General features: G+C 43.7%; 1 protein-coding gene across 1 annotated transcript in view; it reads left to right on the top strand.

The window, feature by feature from the left end:
* SYCP1 (synaptonemal complex protein 1) overlaps nucleotides 1-22,759 on the top strand; it is a 74,196-nt gene extending 51,437 nt beyond the window's left edge. The window contains 8 exon segments of the mRNA XM_048826802.2: nucleotides 3,154-3,264; nucleotides 4,171-4,263; nucleotides 5,304-5,378; nucleotides 6,953-7,012; nucleotides 7,173-7,352; nucleotides 19,737-19,880; nucleotides 21,592-21,678; nucleotides 21,767-22,759. Coding sequence (XP_048682759.1) covers nucleotides 3,154-3,264; nucleotides 4,171-4,263; nucleotides 5,304-5,378; nucleotides 6,953-7,012; nucleotides 7,173-7,352; nucleotides 19,737-19,880; nucleotides 21,592-21,678; nucleotides 21,767-21,910 — 894 coding nt within the window. The 3' untranslated portion in view covers nucleotides 21,911-22,759.
* Nucleotides 22,760-24,321: the final 1,562 nt, after the last annotated feature.

Genomic DNA, 24,321 nt, shown 5'->3' with positions numbered 1-24,321 from the left:
CTGATATCAAGGGTAGTGACCCTGGGAAATGTGCAGGTTTTAGTGGATGGCTTTGCTGCAATGGGATTCCCTAACTGTGGTGGGGCCACAGACGGAACCCATATCCCTGTCTTGGCACCGGAGCACCAAGCCGGCGAGTACATAAACCGCAAGGGGTACTTTTCGATAGTGCTGCAAGCTCTGGTGGATCACAAGGGACGTTTCACCAACGTCAGCATGGGATGGCCGGGAAAGGTACATGACACTTGCATCTTCAGGAACTCTGGTCTGTTTCAAAAGCTGCAGGAAGGGACTTTATTCCCAGACCAGAAAATAACTGTTGGGGATGTTGAAATACCTATATGTATCCAGCCTACCCCTTAATGCCATGGCTCATGAAGCCGTACACAGGCAGCCTGGACAGTAGTCAGGAGCTGTTCAACTACAGGCTGAGCAAGTGCAGAATGGTGGTAGAATGTGCATTTGGACATTTAAAGGCGCGCTGGCGCAGTTTACTGACTCGCTTAGACCTCAGCGAAACCAATATTCCCACTGTTATTACTGCTTGCTGTGTGCTCCACAATATCTGTGAGAGTACGGGGGAGACATTTATGGCAGGGTGGGGGGTTGAGGCAAATCGCCTGGCTGCTGGTTACGCGCAGCCAGACACCAGGGCGGTTAGAAGAGCACAGGAGGGCGCGGTACGCATCAGAGAAGCTTTGAAAACCAGTTTCATGACTGGCCAGGCTACGGTGTGAAAGTTCTCTTTGTATCTCCTTGATACAACCCCCCGCCCCTTGGTTCACTCTACTTCCCTGTGAGCTAACCACCCTCCCCTCCTCCCTTCGATCACCGCTTGCAGAGGCAATAAAGTCATTGTTGCTTCACATTCATGCATTCTTTATTCATTCATCACACAAATAGGGAGATGACTACCAAGGTAGCCCAGGAGGCGTGGTGGAGGAGGGAAGGAAAATGCCACACAGCACTTTAAGCACAGCACTTTAAAAGTTTACAACTTGAAAATTTATTGAATGCCAGCCTTCTTTTTTTTGGGCAATCCTCTGTGGTGGAGTGGCTGGTTGGCCGGTGGCCCCCCCACCGCGTTCTTGGGCGTCTGGGTGTGGAGGCTATGGAACTTGGAGAGCAGGGCGGTTGGTTACACAGGGGCTGTAGTGGCAGTCTGTGCTCCAGCTGCCTTTGCTGCAGCTCAACCATACACTGGAGCATACTGGTTTGATCCTCCAGCAGCCTCAGCACTGAATCCTGCCTCCTCTCATCACACTGCCACCACATTTGAGCTTCAGACCTGGCTTCAGCCCGCCACTTACTCTCTTCAGCCCGCCACCTCTCCTCCCGGTCATTTTGTGCTTTCCTGCACTCTGACATTATTTGCCTCCATGCATTCGTCTGTGCTCTGTCAGTGTGGGAGGACAGCATGAGCTCAGAGAACATTTCATCACGAGTGCATTTTTTTTTCTTTCTAATCTTCACTAGCCTCTGGGAAGGAGAAGATCCTGTGATCATTGAAACACATGCAGCTGGTGGAGGAAAAAAAAAGGGACAGCGGTATTTAAAAAGACACATTTTATAAAACAGTGGCTACAGTCTTTCAGGGTAAACTGTTAACTTGCTGTTAACATTACATACATAGCACATGGGCTTTCGTTCCAAGGTCGCATTTTGCCTCCCCCCCAGCGCGTGGCTACCCCCTCAACTCTCCCCCCTCCCTATGGCTAACAGCGGGGAACATTTCTGTTCAGCCGCAGGCAAACAGCCCAGCAGGAATGGGCTCCTCTTAGTGTCCCCTGAAGAAAAGCACCCTATTTCAACCAGGTGACCATGAATGATATCTCACTCTCCTGAGGATAACACAGAGAAATAAAGAACGGATGTTGTTTGAACGCCAGCAAACGTACACTGCAATGCTTTGTTGTACAATGATTCCCGAGTACGTGTTACTGGCCTGGAGTGGTAAAGTGTCCTACCATGAAGGACGCAATAAGGCTGCCCTCCCCAGAAACCTTTTGCAAAGGCTTTGGGAGTACATCCAGGAGAGCCGCGAATGCCAGGGCAAATTAATCCTTTCACATGCTTGCTTTTAAACCATGTATAGTATTTTAAAAGGTACACTCACCGGAGGTCCCTTCTCCGCCTGCCAGGTCCAGGAGGCAGCCTTGGGTGGGTTTGGGGGGGTACTGGCTCCAGGTCCAGGGTGAGAAACAGTTCCTGGCTGTCAGGAAAACCGGTTTCTCTGCTTGCTTGCTGTGAGCTATCTACAACCTCATCATCTTCTTCTTCGTCCCCAAAACCTGCTTCCGTGTTGCCTCCATCTCCATTGAAGGAGTCAAATAACACGGCTGGGGTAGTGGTGGCTGAACCCCCTAAAATGGCATGCAGCTCATCATAGAAGCAGCATGTTTGGGGCTCTGACCCGGAGCGTCCGTTCGCCCCTCTGGTTTTCTGGTAGGCTTGCCTCAGCTCCTTAAATTTCACGCGGCTCTGCTTCAGGTCCCTGTTATGGCGTCTGTCCTTCATGCCCTGGGAGATTTTGACAAAGGTTTTGGCATTTCGAAAGCTGGAACGGAGTTCTGATAGCACGGATTCCTCTCCCCATACAGTGATCAGATCCCGTACCTCCCATTCGGTCCATGCTGGAGCTCTTTTGCGATTCTGGGACTCCATCATGGTCACCTCTGCTGATGAGCTCTGCATGGTCACCTGCAGCTTGCCACGCTGGCCAAACAGGAAATGAGATTCAAAAGTTCGCAGTTCTTTTCCTGTCTACCTGGCCAGTGCATCTGAGTTGAGAATGCTGTCCAGAGCGGTCACAATGGAGCACTCTGGGATAGCTCCCGGAGGCCAATACCGTCGAATTGTGTGCACAGTACCCCAAAGTCGAGCCGGCAAGGTCGATTTAAGCGCTAATCCACTTGTCAGGGGTGGAGTACGGAAATCGATTTTAAGAGCCCTTTAAGTCGAAATAAAGGGCTTCATCGTGTGGACGGGTGCAGGTTTACATCAATTTAACGCTGCTAAATTCGACCTAAAGTCCTAGTGTAGACCAGGGACTGTCATAACAAAAACTAAACTATATGTAGTTTTGGGGGTTTCGTGAAAATATTGTATTCAATGTTGCTCACAAATTAGAAGAAAATACTGTGTTGTTAACAGGTAGAAAACATGAGGTTAATAGCTGATGAAGCAGTAATACTGCAGAAAGAAATTGATATTCGATGTCAGCACAAGATAGCTGAAATGGTAGCACTTATGGAAAAACACAAGGTACAATGATTTTGCTAGTTTTATATGTACAATACATGACATTATGTCTGGAATCAGTAAAATTGCACAAACCACAAGTATTAGGAACTAGGAAATGGAGCTTTATTATAAGGACACTGATCTAGGAATATTAAGCTGGAGATATGCTCAGTTTCTTCACATCTAACAAGAAATACATCAATGACAGGAAGCATTTCTTCACTATCTTAACTCCTAAATATGTAGAAAAGCAAAAATGATAATACTACTTGTAACTGAAGCATTTGGCCATCCCTAATACTGTAATACTAGTTGTGATAGAGATGCAGCTCTCCTAGAGCTGCTTTGGGGGTTGCAAATACTGAGGTATTACATTTGCATACATTTTTATGGAAGAAGGGAAATACGGACCTTAATGATCATTTAGAATTCTGAATGTTCCCATGCCTGTTCTGTGGGAAGGATTTTCTGGCATTTCAGATTCCTTGTGGTCCCATTCTCCCACCCCAGGTTTTCTTTTGGTGTTAATTTTCGGACCCATTCTTGTAAGGCCTCTAACCTTTCAGTGGTCTTGCGTAGTTCAGTTTAACATTCTTTAGTGAAGCACTCTGTACCACTCTTTTTTAAGTGGATATGTTCATAAATGTTACTTGCTTCAGTATAACCAGCCTTTCCACACAGGTACATTTGATTCCCCACTGAGGACATAAAATGCTTTTAAATGGCCCCACAGAGTATTATTGTATAGAGAGAAAGTGTGAGAAGCATCTGTAGAAAGAGTTAAGATATGTATCATTGAAACTTCAAACTAGTTTTGTGTCCAACAAAGTTAGTAATCTTTTGTAACTTCTGAATAAAGAATGAATACTAGCTGTTTTTAAGTGATGTTTATTTATCACACTTATCCACATGACTCTTTTTATGCAGCATCAATATGATAAAATGGCTGAAGAAAAAGATACAGAATTAGAACTCTGTAAGACGAAAGAACAAGAACAAATGTCAGTAAAGCAATCCTTGGTAAGAGCTAAACCTTAATAGTGAATAAGTACAAGAAAATTAAAAGAAACAGCTGCAGATGAGTGACATAACTAGATAACAATTTTTCCTTTTTTACTGTTTGTTTTTTCTCTATTTTAGATGTGTACTTTATATTCTGGAACTGTACAATGAAGGCTAGCCCCCCCAATTTCTGTGCGCCATACTTAATTATTATTATTTTTGTATGTGTTACAGTATAAAGTGTTTTAAATGAAATGTAAGCAAGTGTACTTCCCTGTCAACTTTTCTCCTGACGGCCTCTGAATGTTTTCACCACTCTATCTGATTAAGGAACTTTTGTATCAAACAGTGTGCCATTTTTTTCCTGGTAATAATATGCCACAAATAACGAGAGAAAAACTACTTGACTTGAATAGTCCTGTCCAAATATTAATAGATAACATTTCTCAACAGTACTTGATCTGTTGAAAAAAATAATAACCTCCTAGCCTATGACTGCATTAACTTTTCTGTGTCCCTCCTTTACCTGGCAAAACCTCATTTTGGGGAAGGTCCTGAGAGTAGTCACCAAGTCATTGAGTAGTCTCTGACAGTGTAGCCTCAGATCCTCATCCCCCTCAAACCCAGTGAGGGGTTTCTCATGGAGATTTATTGGGGATTGGTCCTGCTTTGAGCAGGGGGTTGGACTAGAAGACCTCCTGAGGTCCCTTCCAACCCTGATATTCTATGATTTCCTTCTTACAGGACTTTTTCACATGTATTTCCATGGGAAGGGGTTGATCCAAGTCTACAAATTAACTCATTCATGCTGAACATACCTGTTGCTCAGATAGGAAACTCCATTATTTCAAAACATCCAACTTAACCATAGGCCTGTAAATGGCTAAGTGTTTGAAGGTACCCACAGTTAACTTTTAGAATTATTTCTGTCATTAAAATAATGTAAAGTTGAACAGTATAGTAGTATATGACAGATACATTTATGTGAGTTTTTAAAAACTATTTTCTTTTTCAATGTAACAGAAAATTATTAACTCTTATCTGATTGTAATTTTTAGGAAACTGAGCTATCTCATGTAAAAAGTGAACTGTTATCCCTTAAGGAGCAGGTTAAAATAGAGATTAAAGAGAAGGTATGTCTTGTGGCATTACATTTAAAATTTTTTGGCTTAGCCCTGTGGCTATATCATTTAGTGCTATGAAGGAAATTTGGGTTGATTCTTCTCTCTCAGGACTTGTGTACATTTAAGAGGCCTTGGGGGTATAGATATTCTGGCAGAGGTATGCCAGCAAAGCCCCCTGTTGGAGACAGGATATGCTGGCAAAAGGAGTCCTGCTGGCATAGCAACACCACCTCCCCCAAATAGCATTAACTATGCTGACAAAACCAACGAGGCGTCCAGTGGCACCTTAAAGACTAACAAATTTATTTGGGCATAAGCTTTCGTGGGTAAAAAATCACTTCTTCAGTTCTTCTTTTACCCACAAAAGCTTATTCCCAAATAAATGTGTCAGTCTCTAAGATGCCACCAGACTCCTCATTGGTTTTGTGGATACAGACTAACATGGCTACCCTTCTGATACTATGCTGACAAAGCACTCTTCTGTTAGTATAGTTGTGTCTACACTGGGGGTTTTGCCAGCATAGCTATGTCAGGTAGAGGGGTTCACTTTTTCACACTCCTAGCCCACATAGCAATGCTGGCAAAACTTTGTAGTGAGCCTCACTCTGCTCTCAAGAGCTTGATGTGCTCTGAAGTCAGCATGCCTAGCTGAATTTAAGTCAAATTCCCATTGACCTATATGGGTCCAGGATTTCACCTTTGGCCTCTGAAGTAATCCAGTTGCAACTCTACAGAAGTTTTCTACACAAGCGTACAGGCATATAAAAAATGAAATTATGTTTTGGACACAGACATTTTAGCCTTTCCTTATCCAGATACAAACTGTCGGAGGAATGTTTGATGGTCTGAATCTTAGCATACAGATTGCTGAGCTTGTACACTACCTTTTATTACAACCTCAAACACTCTCATGGAATTTGTTGCTAAATGACTCATACTAGCACAAGACCAGAACTGGCCAAACAATATGCAACAAATAATCTCCTGAATTTAGCCTCTTTTTTTAGTTCATGAATTATCTACAAACAGATTGCGATTTTTATTTATTTGCAGTTCAGTAGATTACTTGTGCAAATAAATTCTGTATTCATGTTGTGTAATTGTTAATGGATTGTTTAATGGGTCTGTTCACGAGCCTAAGTGCTTGCAGATTCAAGCCCTTAGTGAATAAAAGGGATCACAAATATTTGACAGAATATGTACCTGACTCTGTAGAGGACAAAACTCCGTATGTGGCAGAACTCCATAAAAGTAAATGAATGAAAGATAGTCTGAAATAAAAAAAGTCTTACTGCATAAATAAAATACAAACACTAATGAAAACTGGGTATGTAGGGACAGTAAGAGATGTATCCTTTCCCATATATAATTAAGTAAGTGTGTTAATTCTTGTTTCCACTTTTTTAATATCTACTGAAGTCTGAAATTTAATTAAATGCTGCTCATATATTGTTGTGTGTGTTTATAACTGAATGCTGAACATGTGTACTACTGCATTATTGTACAGAAGATATATTCAGCTAAAATATATTTGCAAATAGAGCATTTACTACATATTACACTGCCCTTTTTTTTTTAAACAGGAAAAGCTTACAAGAGAAGCAAAAGAAAATGCAGTTTCTGAAAAAGAAAAAAAGCATAAGGTGGCTTTTTACTTTGATTTTTATAAAATGTTATGATTTGTGTTAGCAGGCACGTATAATGAAACTAAGGTTTCATACTAACTGAAAATGTTGGCGAGTTGGCATTTATTAATATGATGTTGATTTTTAATATATTTTAATTTATTACTGTTATTTTTAGACAATACAAACATCCTTTATGGAGACTCCTAAAACCAGTTTAACGCTTGCCTCTGCATCAGTTAATTAAAAAAAAAAATTATCCCAGAATTTCACATCTTTTAGAGAGAACAAGTTGGAAAACAAAGAAATGTCTTCTTGGACACCTACTAAAAGTGTCTTGGTCACTCCATCATTAAAGGTCTGTTGCTTATGGGGTAGTATATTATTTCCATGTTTTTATTTTTTTTTATTTTTGAAAATACACCTTTCACTTTGTTTTAAGGGCCCATGCTGATCTAATTGTCTCCAGAGACACTTTTTCACTTTTGATTAAAGAAAGCATAGGTTAAAAAAATTTAGAGTATTTTTCATGTGCATATATTGGGGGATATTTAGGGAAAATAAGTTTTTGAAAAAGGAACAGGGCTCCAAGATTCTATTCCTGACTCTTGCTAGTTTTGTGATCGTGGACAGGTCAGTTCACTCATCTCTGCCTCAGTCTACCCATCCGTAAAATGGGGCTAGCAAAACCCATTTTACAGGGCTGTTGTGAGGCTTTATTTAATTATTGTCACAAGAGTTTTTTTGACAATCTTGGTGGAAAAGTGCTGTGTGTCCTGCACAGCAGAAATGTTTCTAGTAAGCAGCGCCAAAAAAATAAAAATAAAGTTAGATTGTAATGCTATTATAGCCATGCAGTGTTCATGGCTGTTATATCATAGCCATAAAATAGGCTCTTTTTAAAATGTGAGAAACCCACATGCATTTTTTACAGCATTTGAACTAATAGAATTCAAATATGTAAATAACTAAGGTCAACTTTTTATGCTGAATACATCTATAAGATTTTAAAATCAACAGTAAAATCTACTATTTAGAAAAGAAATCTAAAACCCTTTTCTCCTCTTCTGACAAATTTAGAATATATTTAATTTTACCATAATAATAATTAATAAATAATAAACATGAAGGAGAACAAAGTGGTTAAGTGTTAGCGTACTGTCTTCTGAATAATTATTTAAGTGTTAACTATGTATTCAATTTGTACACTCTGAGGTAAATCCAGACCCTTCTTCTGTGGTCATGGTATAATTCTGCAGTACAAAGTGGGGAGCCCGGAGCCCAGAGCCCCTCTCCTGCCCACCCCTGGTCTCCCCATCCCAGCCCCAGGTCGCCTGAGCACCCCCAACCCGGGAGCATCAGGCAGGTGGGAACTGTGGCATCTCCAGTGCCAGATGGCTGGTGGCACGGCTCCCAGCTCTCCCACCCCCAGACTGCTGGGGGCAAGTGGGCGGCACAGCCCCCAGCCCCAGAGCACCAGTCGAGCAGGCAGGCAGCGCAGCACCCAGCCCCGGAATGCCGGGCAGCCGGTCGCGCAGCCCGCAGCCCTGGAATATCCGGGTGGGTGAGGGCTGACAAGGGTAGGACTGTGAGGGCGAAGGTGGGCTATATGGCACCATAGTAAAAACTGAAAAATGTTTCACGACCATTTTATTTGATTTAACTCATGTTTTAAAATCACCACAGAAATTAAAGTTGGCTACTCAAGCCTACTATGAAGCACTACATCTACATCCTTCTTGGTTTCTTGTTGTAATTTTGCACAACTCTTTGGTGTCGTCTTGTGTGTCCATTACTTCCATGATATGCTCATGATCAGGCAGAAGGCGACTTCTTTCAGAATACAAAATTCTATTCAACGAGGAAAAAGAACTCTCAACTGTAGCTGTTGTGACTGGGAGTAGCAAGAGATGAATTCCTACTTCTTTCAACCCAGGAAACAAAGCACAAAGATTGGGTCGAACCACTAGTGATGATAAAGAAGAAGAAGCTGAAGTTAAATCTTCCTTCGTTCGTCGTGTGATATTCCACTCTTTGTTCAAAATTCTCTATTCTGTCTTGATCACGTAGCAGCCCCATTGCTCATAGCGCCTCACTCTACGCAACTGTAGGTGTTTTATAAGACAAGCATCTGTAATAGCTATGTAGAAGTTAGTAGAATCCAGAAATCACTATTGTAGATTTGTAAGAATCAAGTCTGTGTACTTTTTCAGCTGTCTTAATAAACACTTCTTGTCCTCTTCACTTAAGGAGTAAATATAAGTGCCTTCATTAGTCAACTTCTGGACTAAAGTCTTTGCTTCTTCCAGTACGTTTTCAATGGATATCTCCCTGGTTGATCCAAGGTTAGCTTCTATTGCTGGACAGAGATCTACTGCTGTTGTAGCAGATGCCTGGATGGCATTGTTTAATGACCCAAGTGGTTTTAACAGTAGACTTACAACAAAGAGAATGGTGATAGTCTTCTCTGAACTTAGTAACAAAAGTAGTCCACCAGTCTCACTACTTAGATCTGTCCTATCTGGGTAGATATTTTCCAAAGCCAGTAATAACGGTTTCAGTCATTTTTAAGACAACAGCCAAAGATCGCTCATGAGAAAGCTATCAGGTTTTCCCAGGTTGGACTAATTTGAACTTCAGTCCCAGTGTATCTTCTATTTGTTTCCAAGATGTTCAGTCCTTTTGGACTCTTGCTGAAAAAAGAGTATAACAAAGCCATTAAATGTATGGCTTTTTAATGTCTTTTGAAGATTCTGCAGCTTGTACTAGCACTAGCTGGACGAGATGGCCTCTTCAATGTGTATAGGAGAGATTAGGGTTACACTTTTCTCTTGTACTCCACTGTGTCTTGCAGAGAAGTTTGTAGCGCCATCAAATGCACAAGCAGCCATCTGTTTGGGGTTCAGTTTACAAGCGTTTAACTTTTCTAAGATGTCACAGATGCAGCTGATGTATATTCTATAACTTGAACATCTAGAATGCATCTACTGGCCTACCACGGACATCAAGATAACATACGCAATAATTTAATACTTAATGCCTATTTGCACTGGTGCATTATCAGCCACGTATGCACATTTATTGAATATGGTGAGAGAGTTCTTCACTTGTTCAATTGCCGAGTCTTTCACTGTTGCAACCCATGTTTCTAGACAGTCAGCTGAGTTTTTTTACAGAAAGATAGTGAGCATTTGCCAGTCTTGTTCGGAACCAGTGTCCAATTTCAGGATTAACAAGTGACAATGCACTTAACATTGACCTCCACTTTGCAGTGTGTGGTATCTCTTGCTTAAATAGAAAGTATGATGCAACAGCCGTGATACTTCACATAAACGGAGTTGTATCTCCAACATTCTTAACAGCCTTATTAAGTACTTCTAAAATTGGCTTTGACAGTGACCCGCTTAAAGGCTTTCTGCATGTTGATGCAGTCCAGAGGCATGCTGTTTTGCAGCCTTTTCATGTAGGTTGTCAGTATTGGCTCTGCTGATCAGTTTGGCAAACCAAGCTCCTCCACTTTTACTGTATAAATCCATGATATGCCCACATCTTGAATACCGTGTGCAGTTCTGGTCACCCCATTTCAAAAAAGATGTATTGGAATTGGAAAAGGTACAGAGAAGGGCAACAAAAATGATTAGGGGTATGGAAAAGATTCCATATGAGGAGAGATTAAAAAGACTGGGATTTTTCATCTTGGAAAAGGGATGACTAAGAGGGGATATGATAGAGGTCTATAAAATCTTGACTGGTGTGGAGAAAAAGAATAGGGAAGTGTTATTTATCCCTTCACTTAACACAAAAACCAGGGGTCACCCAATTAAATTAATAGGCAGCAAGTTTAAAATAAACAAAAGGAAGTACTTCTTCACATGATGCACAGTCACCTGTGGAACTTTTTGCCAAGGATGTTGTGAAGGCCAAAATGATAACAGGATTAAAAAAAGAACTAGATAAGTTCATGGAGGTTAGGTCCATCAATAACTATTAGCCAGGATGGGCAGGGATGCAACACCGTGCTCTGAGTGTCCCTACCCTCTGGTTGCCAGAAGGTGGGAGTGGATTACAGGGGATGGATCACTCGATGATTCCCTGTTCTGTTCTTTCCATCTGAAGCACCTGGCATTGGCCACTGTCAGAAGACAGGTTCTTCTTTGAGGAGTGTCCCTATGGGTGCTCCATTTTAGGTGTTTGTGCACCGCTGCGCTTCTAGTTGGAGATTTGCAGTAGCAGTGCCCCAGTTGGCCATGCACGCGCAGCAGCCGTCTCTCACCGCTCCGAGCAGCTACCCATCGTGTGCAGCTAACCACCGCCCAGTTCCTTCTCTACTGCCGTTGGCTTCGCTCGGAACAACAAAAGCACCTTCAAAAACCTTGCTATTCCTTTACTTCAACCCTTGTAGTTTTATCCTTTATTTATTTACTACTTCATTTTTTCTCTATTGAACCCCCACACTTTTCCTTCCCCCCCTCCTCTGGCGGAAATCCGCCTCACAGCCCAGAGACACTTGGAAGGGACTATTCCCATTCCTTCTTTGTGAACAGCCTCTTTGACATGCCTGGTTCTCCAGGCTTTAAACGCTGTTTGACCTGTAGACTGTCAATACCAGTCTCGGACAGTCACTTGCAGTGTGTCTGTTGTCTGGGAGAGAGACATGTCACACAGAAGTGCCACCACTGCAAAAAGCTGACAGTGAAGACTAGAAAAGCTAGGGATCTCAAGTTAAAACTTAGGATGATGGAGAAATCCCTTCGACCTGCTTCTGATCCTGAGCACAGGACCCCTCCCTGCCAGCACTCTCTTGCGGTGGCATCGGACATGGGATCCTCTTCAAAAAACAGCTGCAAAGGACCCAGTCCCAGAGGTCCCACTCCTCATCTCAGCAAGAATCACCTCAGTAAAGGCGATCTCCGACCGCCAAATCTGCTCCGGTACTGTCAGCACTCAGAGCTCTGGACCGAGAGGCACTGGGACGGCCCAAGGAGCACAAGACCCTACACAGTCTAGCTCTAAGGCAGGCACATTTAACAAAGCTAAGCCTGCTACCTCAGCACCAAGCAGCGCAATAGCACCACCTGCTGCACTAATAGATTGCAGCAAGTCTACAGCACCAGCAGCAATCACAGTGATTTTGAACGAAAGCACGCCTCCTTTGTCGGCACAGAGCCTACCCGTGCTACAGCAGTTAGTTAGCCAGGCAGACCTCTTCATCACGTCTACTCCGGGAATGCCTCTCTTCGATACTGATGGTACCCCAGCCAGACCAGGGCCAAGCCTGACTAATACCCCTGCTGGCTCAGCCCCTCCTCCCTCCAGAGATGAGGAGGAGGAAGTGGGGACAGGAATGTACACCCCTCACCATTCCTCAGCCGAACCTGGAACCTCACGACAGCAGTCCAAAGCATGGCAACCTCCGCAATGGGTGCACCCCTCATGGTCCTCCTACCAAACTGGCCATATTGGGACCCCTGGGCCTTATACACAACCCAGAACATACAGCCCTACAACCCATCCAGGTCCAGAACACCAGGATCACAGAGATCACCTTCACCTTCTGCCCCAGCTTCCCCAGAAGCTCTCGAGGAGGAAGCAGAAGCAATTAAAGAGCCACCAGATGGTGACACCATCCCACCCACCCACATCTCCTCTTCGTCTCCTGACGAAACAGTAATGCCGCCTTCTCCCACATCAGGCGATGACTTTAAATCCTTCCAGGAATTATTTAAATAAGTGGCTGACTCCCTCGACATTTCTTTGGCAGAGCTGCTGGAGATACAGCATAAGCTGACAGATATTCTCCATACATCTCCTACTGCCAAGATTGTACTACTCATCAATGCTGCCATCATGGATCCAGCAAAAACTGTCTGGCAGACATCAGCTACAGCTCCACCTTCTTGTAAAAAATCAGACAAGAAGTACTACGTCCCAGCCTAGATTTTGTTCACCCACCCTAACCCTAATTCATCGGTAGTGGAGGCAGTTATTCAAAGCGGAAAGCAACATCTGGCTAGGACCACCCCTTATGATAAAGCTTGGAAATGCCTAGCCCTCTTTGGCAGGAAGGCCTGTTCCTCAGCGACCCTTCAGTTTCGCATAGCAAGCTATTCTGCCTTACTAGCCAAGTACACATGCAACATTTTTGCACAAATGACAACTTTTTTATTGAACATCTTCCAACAGATTAAAAAATAACAATATAAAGCTAACATAACAGAAGGCTCCCTCATTGCCAGAACAGCCTTACAAGCTTCCTTGGACTCCACTGACATGACGGCCCACTCCATTGCCATATCCATAGTCAGGTGGAGGATGTCCTGGCTCCACCTTTCAGGCTTCCCCAAGGAAGTTCAGGCAACAGTAGAGGACTTATCTTTCGAAGGTCAAAAACTATTTGTGGAAGGCACAGATGCAACCTTACAAATCCTCTCAAGGATTCCCGTGCTACATAAAGAAACCCTAGGAATATATGCCCCTGGGAACAAAAAGAAACAGGGCAGATTTTATACCCAACGCTTCCGCACTGTCCCATATGCCCAACCTCACAGAGATTATGACCAGCACCTCGCAAACAATGTCAGATGAGACACTGACAAGCCCCAGAGCAATCATCGACGTCTCAACCATCCACTTCCAGACAAGCATTTAGAAGTGTTAGTCGAGGACACAAGAGCCCCACATACTCCACTACTGAAGTTACTCATAACCTCCAGCCCATTTGGGGACCACCTAACACTTTTCTACCTGGTCTGGTCAGCCATTACATCAGACAAGTGCATTCTGGAAATTATACACAAGGGCTATTATATCCCTTTTGCCTCTATCCTGCCTACCCACCCCCCTTTCCCATCCCTCTTCAGGGACCCATCTCATGAGGACCTGTTACAGCAGGAAGTAAACCACCTCCTGCAACTAGGTGCTGTAGAACCTGTATCTGCCAAGCACAGGGGAAGCAGATTTTATTCACACTACTTTCTCACCCAGAAGAAAACAGGCAGATAGAGGCCCATCTTGGACTTGTACAAGCTAAACAAGTTTGTCGGAACACAGAGCTTCAAGATGATAACTCTAGCAACCATAATTCCGTCATTGGAGAAAGGAGGTTGGCTCTCGGTCCTCGACCTACAAGATGTACTCCATCCACAGATGACTGACAATGCCCAGCATGGTAAAAGACTCACTCACCTGGTGGACAAAACAAACGAATGTTTGCACAGGTGTTCCATTTCAATGACACACCCCATTGGTAACAATCACCACGGACCCTTGTGGGATGGGGAGCACACTTGTCCAAGAATACCATCCAGGGCTGGTAGTCCCTTGCAGAATCCACCCTCCTCATAAATCTATTAGAACTCAGCGTGGTTCGAAATGCATGCCACCACTTTCTGCCCCTGGTATGCAACAAGACTGTCCAGATCCTCACGGACAACTTGGCCACTAATTTTACATAAATCACCAAGGGAGGGGCCTGATCTTACCTGCTCTGTGCAGAAGCAGTTCACCTCTGGGAATGGTGCATCTTCAGCAACATAGATCTCATCGCAGCCTACTTTCCGGGAAGCCAGAATGTCACAGCAGACCACCTAAGCAGAAACTTCTCGCAAATGCACGAATGGGAGCTGGACCCAGGAATCCTGAAAACTGTATTCCAACAATGGGGTTTTCCCTCAATAGACCTTTTTGCAACATCCCACAATATCAAATGCCCACAATACTGCTCCTGGGCAGGACTTGGACAAAATTCCCTGGGGGACGCCTTCTTCATGAAATGGGAAGCCCTCTTGAAGTATGCCTTCCCCCCAACTCCACTATTGAGCCCCATACTTCTTAAGATCAAGAAGGACAAATCCAGAGTAATCCTAATTGCACCAACATGGCCCAGACAAATGTGGTTCCCATACCTGAATCGGATGGCCACAAGACCACCACAGATCCTTCCCATTGTGCATCACCTACTGACATGGGACGCTTCCACCACCCCAACATTCCAATTCTCCATCTCAAGGCGTGGCTAATCCATGGATGACGAACCTAGAGGCATGCTGTTCCAGGGAGGTACAGGATATCTTACTGAATAGCCGACGACTCACTAAGCAAAAATCATATGCGCACAAGTGGAAACGCTTTTCCATATGTGTGCAGAGACATACAAGTTACCCCACAATCGGCACCACTACCCACAATACTCAAATACATGCTGATGCTCAAAAAATTGGGCCTTTCCATTAGTTCACTCAGAGTGTACTTATCTGCCATTACAACTTAGCACTCTAAAGTAGATAGACTCACTGTCTTGGCCCCCCCTTTTCCCCCGAACTAAACGCTTTCTCAAAGGCATACAGAATTCTTATCCCACATTGAGGGACCCAACCCCTATGTGGGACCTCAACCTTGTTCCCCGTACTCTCATGGGCAAACCCTTCGAGCCACCTGCTCACCGTTAAACTTATCCATGAAAGTCACCTTCCTAGTGGTGATCATGTTGGCAAGGAGGATGGGAGAGCTGGGTGCCCTAATGGTAAACCCACTTTGTACCATATTCCTCAAGGACAAGGTAATCCTACATCCACATCCCAGATTTATAGCCAAGGTTGCCGCCTTCTTCCGGTTCAACCAATGCATCTACTTACCTGTATTCTTCCCTAAGCTGCATGCTGACAGCAGGGAAGCGTCCCTTCACATGCTGGATGTTCGTAGAGCACTTGCGTTCTATATAGAAAGAACAAAGACATTGAGAAGATCATCCCAATTATTCGTATCCACAACAGAATGTTCCCAAGGCCAAACCATTTCCAAACAGCGACTCTCAAAATGGATCTCTAACTGTATCAGATTATCCTATCAAAACCGCGATCTGGAACCTCCTTCCAGACTTCACATGCACTCTACCAGAGCTATGTCCACATCAATAGCTTTTCTCAAAGACGTACCTATCTCTGAAATTTGTAAAGCAGCTACCTGGGCATCAGTCCATGCCTTTACCGAACATTATACCTTACAGCAACATTCAGCTGCTGATGCTCACTTCGGATGATCGGTGCTATCTACTGTGCTTTAACTAACTCCGAAGCCCCTCCACTCCAAAGAGGGGCACTGCTCTACACCCCTGTGGAGCACTCACAGGGACACTCCTCGAAGAAGAAGAGAAGATTACTCACCTTGAGGTTCTTTGAGATGGTTGTCCCTGTGGATGCTCCACTACCCTCCATCCTCCTCTCTGTTTCGGAGTTTGTCTTCGATGCTCTGGTGTAGAGAAGGAACTGGGGGGAGTTGGCTGCGTGCGCTGGGTAGCCGCTCAGAGTGGCCAGCCAGGCACTGCTACTGCAAATCTCTGACTCAGAGCGCTGGAGTGCACAAACACCTAAAATGGAGCACCCACAGGGACAACCATCTCGAAGAACCTCAGTTACTGCACAAGGTGAGTAACCTCACACTGGGATAGATGGACCATTGGTCTGACCCAATATGGCCATTCTTACATAAAAATTAATTATAATGATAAAGTTTAGTACAGAAACTCCCCAGGATGATGACCTCTTGAGATAGTGATAATATGAGATAAAGACCTTGGTAAAAAATGCGTTTTAAAAATCTTGGCCTATGAAACTTATATTTATATAAGTTTCCCAGTCACAAATCTAGCATTTGTGAGCGAAGTCACTAAAACATAGTCCAACAAACAAATGCTCTGGCCACTGTTGTTTGTCATGCCACTGTTTACTCCGCCACTCCGCCACTCCGTCCCCGATGTCCCTGTACCATCACCTTCTGCTGCCCACCTGCCACTGTGACCTCTGCGAGTCGGACTCTCGAGGTTCCACCCGCTCTCAGTGATTTCAGCTCTCAGTGGGGGAACCTCGCTGCTAATGCAGGCTGGGCTGTCTCTTCCACAGAAACACTATCCCACTGCAGGTCTAAGCACTTAGACCTGATTATCAGTGATTTCAGCTCTAGTGGTCACTTAACAAACCAAAAGATTCTCTATAGAGCTGTAACAGGGTCGACCCCCCCTTTTCTTTGGCCAATAGTGCCTGAAAACACAGTTGTTTTCATGAAGGGGCACCCATCTCTCCTGGATGGCCCTCTTTCTCTTGGTTAGGTGTGAGCCTGCTTTTCTTTTTTGGTCTTACATCAGGCTGGTGCCTGCCCTCACAAGCACCCCCTGGCCGCTTGTTCTCTCAGATGGTCTTTGGCACCTCAGCCCTCCAGCCGAACCGCACGCGCTGTCCCCCCTTCCGGGGTATACAGTCCAAGTTCTTTCTCAGCCCTGGTATGAGACCGTAGCTCAAAGGCTTCTTCCCTGAGGCTCTGCCTTTTTCATCCACCCAGTTGGGGCCCATCCCATTGGTAACCTCAGCTGGTGTCCTTTTCACAGGCCTCCCTGGGCTCAGTCTGAAACCAGTCTGGTACTCTCTCCTGGTCTGGCCGGGTCCTGAGCTCAGTCCCCCTGGGCTTAGCCTACCTGCACTGGCCTTTTCATGGTCCTGCTGCTACTCTATCTAGCCAGCCAGGCACCTGGTCTTTGGCAGCCTTTGCTGGGCTGAGTTCTGTCTGGTGAGCTCTCTGCAGTGAGCTGCCTGCGGCCTGCTGCTTGTCTAGCCAGCCAGGCACCTGGCCCTCCCTAGTCAAGCTCCATACAGCAACTGGAGGCTCTGCTCTGCTGCACTTGTGTTTTATGTGGCCCTTCTGGCCCTTTATTGATCGCTCCAGCTGCCCTCTGATTGGCTGCTTTTCTGCAGCCACTTTAGGCTGCCAGGAGGACTTCTCGCTGCTATATACTGGTGCAGAATGATTCAGGGCCACAAGGCCTCCAGCAGGGGGCTTCCAGACCTAGTTCACCATGCCACAGGAGCCTAATCTGCTCTATCTCTAAACAGGAGAGGGGGCAGGTCAAATAGTGGCTCTTAGGCAGAGTCCACACCACCAAGCAAAACACCTGTGCCTCACCATCATGCTCTCTCTTCACTAGGATATGACATCCAAACCTCCTGCTTAGGGAGTGCAGTTCAGTTGAGGGTGACCAGTGTTTAATTTGTAATGGAAGAGGTGCCGGGGCTCAAGCAATTTGTTATTTTCATAACTGGTGTGGCAAGCCCAGAGGTCCCAGGGCTATGAACTGCGAAGCCTAGAGTGCTGGGGCTCAGCCCTGTCAAGCCGTAGCACAACGTAAGCACTGAGGGAGACCCCCTCATCAGGCAGGCTAAGTACAGTTCTGCTGCCCTTTACTCATACAATAAGGATAACAACATTTCATGACCCCCACATTCAATACTAATGTGATTTGTAACCCAGCACCAGCCAAAATTGATCAGTTGGGCAGCACAGCTCTGTTTGCTGGATACTTAGGCAGAATAGGTGTGTTCATGTAAATACAGTCTGGTCCTGAAGCCTTTCCACACACCCCTGGTTCATTACTAGCTGTCAGGGGAGAGTTCATTGAGACCTGGCTTACAAATCATAATTTGAAATTATTAGGTAGGCCAATATAGCCGAAACAAATGCGCTGACATTGTTCATACTTTTCAAACCCATTATGCTTTCTCAGGTACAAGTATTTTCTCATATACTGTATATTATTTTATCTATTAATATATTTCAATTTCAATTCAAATTTCCAACCAACGACTAAATTGGCAACACTGCATGTAACTGTGGGGGTGTTGGGGAAATTTAGGGGGCTTGTAGGGAAATCCTTTAGCCCTAGAGTGCTGGGCAGCCGGTGGCATGGCCCCCAGCCCCAGAGTGCCAAGTGGGCAGGCAGCGTGGCCCCCAGCACTGGAGTGCTGGGGGTGGGTGGGCAGTGCGGCCTCAGAGTCCCGGGCCGCAGCCTGCTCCCCCTCTTCACCCCAGACCAGCCATGGGGGAAGAGTGCCAGCAGGAGGGGGACTGGGGGCAGAGCATGGGTGGGACCACCATGCAGGGCTGTTTCGGGAGGCTCAGCCTCCCTTGGCCTGCGATAGCCGCCACCCATGATGCAGGTTAAGTTGAACAAGTGGAACTTTATTAAACCCTAAGCACTGGTTTGTCCATGTGACCTCATTGCTTCCAGCCCAACTCCTCTCATTCCCTGTTTTCCTGGTATCCCCTCCATAACAATCCCTGCAGGGAACATGGGCCCTCTGACTCCAGTTCCACTTATTATGATTAATTTTTAATATAATCATTAAAAAACAAATAATTGATACCCAGACCCCTATCCTGTATCCCCTGGACCAGAGGTTGCTAGCACATAGTTGAGTTGAAGTCTTGTCTTTACCACAGAATCTTCTGGTTGCATAGTCTTTGAGATAGTTTGGCCTCCTCAAGGGGCAACCACACCAGAAGTGACCTGTCTCTGTCTCCCTGCTATCAAGTCTAGCAAACTCGCTCTCTCTTTCGAGTCTCTGCCCTCTTGGTGTGGCCTCCGGATGGTACTCTGTCATTATGTGATAATTTGTGTATTTCTGTATGCTCGCTCTGGGTGTTGTCTCCTGGTTCATAGATGGCTCTTGTTCTTCAGATCACTTTGTGCCACTGTGGCTCTCACGACTCCTTGAGTCCACTCTGTCTCACTAATGTCTTTGTCCTTACAGGAGTACCTGTTATGGAGGAGAGACCATGAAAACATGGGCCCTCTGACTCCAATTCCACAGATCACGATACAACTCAGACTCTGTACTCTGCTCTAGATTTGGTCCTCTATTTATGAAATTAGTGTAACAACATAATCTTAAATATTTTGGGGTTTTTTCCCCCCCAGACATATACTGTGAAGACTCCTCCAAAATATAAATTGCAAAGAGAAAGCATGAATCCACTTTCAGAAGAAGACATGAAGAAAAAAAGAAAAGTAGTTTTAGAGCTGGATACTCACTCAGATAGCTCAGAACACAATGACCTCCTGGTAAAAATTTCAAAATGAATAGCGCCTATCACTGTTTATTCTGTGTACATTCTTTGCCGTATCTCAGAATGTGTGTCTACCTTTCAGAGATATCATATACTGTACAAAATAAAAATATGTATGTGGGGTATGTGTATATTTAAGAAGTAACTCAGATTGTTCGTTTATGTGTACATAATTCTAGAACATGATCAGGGCACGTCTACAGAAACATTATTATATATTCAGTTAATCGTTTCAATTGCACTAAATTCTAATATCTCTGGAATTTGACTGAATGTTGTTGAATTCATCAGGATCTGTATCAGAGTAACAGCCGTGTTAGTCTGTATTCGCAAAAAGAAAAGGAGTACTTGTGGCACCTTAGAGACTAACCAATTTATTTGAGCATGAGCTTTCGTGAGCTACAGCTCACTTCATCGGATGCATACCATGGAAACTGCAGAAGACATTATATACACACAGAGACCATAAAACATGTCTCTGCCATGTACATTGGTCAAACTGGACAATCTCTACGTAAAAGAATAAATGGACACAAATCAGATGTCAAGAATTATAACATTCATAAACCAGTCGGAGAACACTTCAATCTCTCTGGTCACGCAATCACAGACATGAAGGTCGCTATCTTAAAACAAAAAAACTTCAAATCCAGACTCCAGCGAGAAACTGCTGAATTGGAATTCATTTGCAAATTGGATACTATTAATTTAGGCTTAAATAGAGACTGGGAGTGGCTAAGTCATTATGCAAGGTAGCCTATTTCCCCTTGTTTTTTTCTACCCTCTCCCCCCCCTCCCCCCGACGTTCTGGTTAAACTTGGATTTAAACTTGGAGAGTGGTCAGTTTGGATGAGCTATTGCCAGCAGGAGAATGAGTTTTTGTGTGTATGTGTGTGTGTGTGTGTGTGTTTAGAATGAGTTTTTGTGTGTGTGTGTGTGTGTGTTTCCGGGGGGAGGGGGGTGAGAGAGCCTGGATTTGTGCTGGAAATGGCCCACCTTGATTACCATGCACATTGTAGGGAGAGTGGTCACTTTGGATGAGCTATTACCAGCAGGAGAGTGAGTTTGTGTGTGTATGGGGGTGGGGGTTGAGAAAACCTGGATTTGTGCTGAAAATGGCCCACCTTGATTATCATGCACATTGTAGGGAGAGTGGTCACTTTGGATAAGCTATTACCAGCAGGAGAGTGAGTTCGTGTGTGTGGTTTTTGGGGGGGGTGAGGGGGTGAGAGAACCTGGATTTGTGCAGGAAATGGCCCACCTTGATTATCATACACATTGTGAAGAGAGTGGTCACTTTGGATGGGCTATTACCAGCAGGAGAGTGAGTTTTTGGGGGGGGGGGCGGAGGGTGAGAAAACCTGGATTTGTGCTGGAAATGGCCCAACTTGATGATCACTTTAGATAAGCTATTACCAGCAGGACAGTGGGGTGGGAGGAGGTATTGTTTCATGGTCTCTGTGTGTATATAATGTCTTCTGCAGTTTCCATGGTTTGCATCCGATGAAGTGAGCTGTAGCTCACGAAAGCTCATGCTCAAATAAATTGGTTAGTCTCTAAGGTGCCACAAGTACTCCTTTTCTTTCAGGATCTGTAGTAATTTTTTAACATTCTTTTTTCATGATGGAATGTTAATAAATATGGTAGCATAGAAAACATATAGTTTATGATGTCTTTTGACTATGTAACATTCTTTTTCATTTAAGAGCATAGTCTCAGAGGAAGAAATGTTTAAAAAGCTGTACAAAAATTGTCCTCAAGCTTCTCGCTTATGTGTTATGACACCAAAAAAGGTATCTTCTTAACTTTACTTCAGATCAAACTACATACTTGAAAGATTTTGTTACAAAAATAAATGGATAGTTTTACTTTTGTTCTTAGATACCAACTCTGTCAATCATAAAGTCTCCTGGTGCTGCACTGAAACTTACAGCTATGAGAAAGATGCGAGAGACTGGATGGACTGCAGTTTCTAAAATGGACAGGAAAAAAAAAATGAAAGAAGCTGAAAAACTCTTTGCCTAAAATTAAACCTGAGCAATCAGTTATGCATTTTCTGTTCATCTAAAATCTTTTACAGTAGAATGTATTAATCCTACACAGTTAACACTTGCAGCATATTACTGGTTTAGGGCTAAATCCTGGAAGTGCTATGTTTGTGGAACTCCTGTTGATTTCATTGTGGTTCCTTTGTTCCACCACAGCCTCCTCCTCTGGAGGACTTTTCACATTGAGTTTACACCATCATAAAACATAAACCTGGGAATAAATTTGGCACATTTAGGTTTTGAAAATTGATAGGAAAAAATAATGTATGGTGTGTTAAAATGGAAAAATATGTTGCAAAATTGTTTGAAGTCATTTAAATAACTTCAGTTTTTGTTCTTTTAAAGTTTACTTTCACTTTTGCAGTATCTTATCCATTAGAGTATTGTTTTATTATTATTGAGATTGTTGAACTACATTCACTTAATTGAGTACTTATATTTGAATTTACTTCTTTTTTGTTCTTTTGATGTGTTCTTTACAAATATTCTTTTAAAGTAGTTGGTTGAGGCAGTAGCCTGTTTTTCAGTTTCTAACAGTATTGAAACATTTAAGTGTTGAACTTCTAACAATATTGATTTAAATCTTATTTCTTTTGCTTTTCAGGAATCTAGTTTTATAATAAATGCTATATGTAGACTTGTTCTTTCAGATTACTGTGAACACACTTTCCAAATGTCATTAAATGGTTAATCTGAAAAAAGTTCAAGAAAGTGTTACGCTAAATGCCTATCCATAAAATGAAGAGCTCATCAGTAGTCAAGTTTCAGAGTAACAGCCGTGTTAGTCTGTATTCGCAAAAAGAAAAGTACTTGTGGCACCTTAGAGACGAACCAATTTATTTGAGCATGAGCTTCCGTGAGCTACAGCTCACTTCATCGGATGCATACCGTGGAAACTGCAGCAGACTTTATATACACACAGAGAACATGAAACAATACCTCCTCCCACCCCACTGTCCTGCTGGTAATAGCTTATCTAAAGTGATCATCAAGTTGGGCCATTTCCTGCACAAATCCAGGTTTTCTCACCCCCCCACCCCCATACACACACAAACTCACTCTCCTGCTGGTAATAGCTCATCCAAAGTGACCACTCTCCCTACAATGTGCATGGTAATCAAGGTGGGCCATGTCCAGCACAAATCCAGGCTTTCTCACCCCCCCCCCTTTTTTTCCCGGGGACACACACACACACACACACACAAACTCACTCTCCTGTTGGCAATAGCTCATCCAAACTGACCACTCTCCAAGTTCAAATCAAGTTAGCACCAAACAGGTCTTAAAGCAAAAATGTTACTCATATTCAGATAGCAGAGAATTATCCAAATTATTCTTGTCAGGACTAACATCTTCTTCATTTAATGAGAATTTCCTTTTTTACAAAAATTGCACAGAGTAACTTAATATATTTTTTTTGGTATTTGATTAATCTCAGTTGCTCCAAAAATAGTACAGAGGCTTCGAAGCTTAAAAATAAAACTTCAGAGGAAAAAAAGGCAAATAATTTGATCTCTGAACATAAATAGATCCACAAATATCAAGGAAAATTAAAAATCTTTGGATGAAACCTTGGCCCCATAGAAGTTAATTGCAAAACTCCAATTGACTTCACTGGGACCAGGATTTAACTCGTATCTAGAAATTCTTACTATTAGTTTTCGTTTGTTTGTATTATGATAGCACCTAGGATCATTAGTCATGAACTAGGACTCCATTATGCCAGGCAGTGTGCAAACACAGAACAAAAAGATGATCCCTGCCTGCAAATAGTTTATACTCTAAGTATAAGACAAGAAATAGATGGAGAAAAGCAAACAAACGGGTGAGTACATGGGCGGGGGGGGGGGGGAGGTTGTATTGCCTAAAAGAGGAGTTTAAGGAAGGCTTGAAAAGATAATTCAGTAGTTTTGTGGATGTTTATGGGGAGCTCCCCCCCCAACTGAGGAGCAGAATGGGAGAAAGCATAGAGGTGCTTGTTTGAAAATTTAACAAGTGTGGTATGGAGGCTGGTATCATAGGCTGATCAGAGGCAGGAACCAATATCTCAACAGTGAATGAGAGATAAGTACGTAAAAATCGTCATACTGGGTCACACCAATGGTCCATTTTAGCTCAGTATTCTGTCTTCTGACAGTGGCCAGTGCCAGATGCTTCAGAGAGAGTGAACAAGGCAGAGCAGTTGACTGAGTGATCCATCCCCTGTTGTCCAATCTTAGCTTCTAGCAATTAAAGGTTTAGGGACACCCAGAGCATGGGGCTGAGTTCCTGAACATCTTGGTTAATAACCATTGATGAACCTATCCTCCATGAATTTATCTAATTCTTTTTTGAACCCAGCTGTACTTTTGGCCTTCACAGCATCCCTTGGTAACAAGTTCCACACAC

This window comes from Caretta caretta, chromosome 21 (assembly GCF_965140235.1).
Source record: "Caretta caretta isolate rCarCar2 chromosome 21, rCarCar1.hap1, whole genome shotgun sequence".
In the NCBI taxonomy this organism is placed as follows: Eukaryota; Metazoa; Chordata; order Testudines; family Cheloniidae; genus Caretta; species Caretta caretta.
The sequence above is the reverse complement of the archived record's forward strand: the minus strand, read 5'-3'. Positions and strand labels throughout refer to the sequence as shown.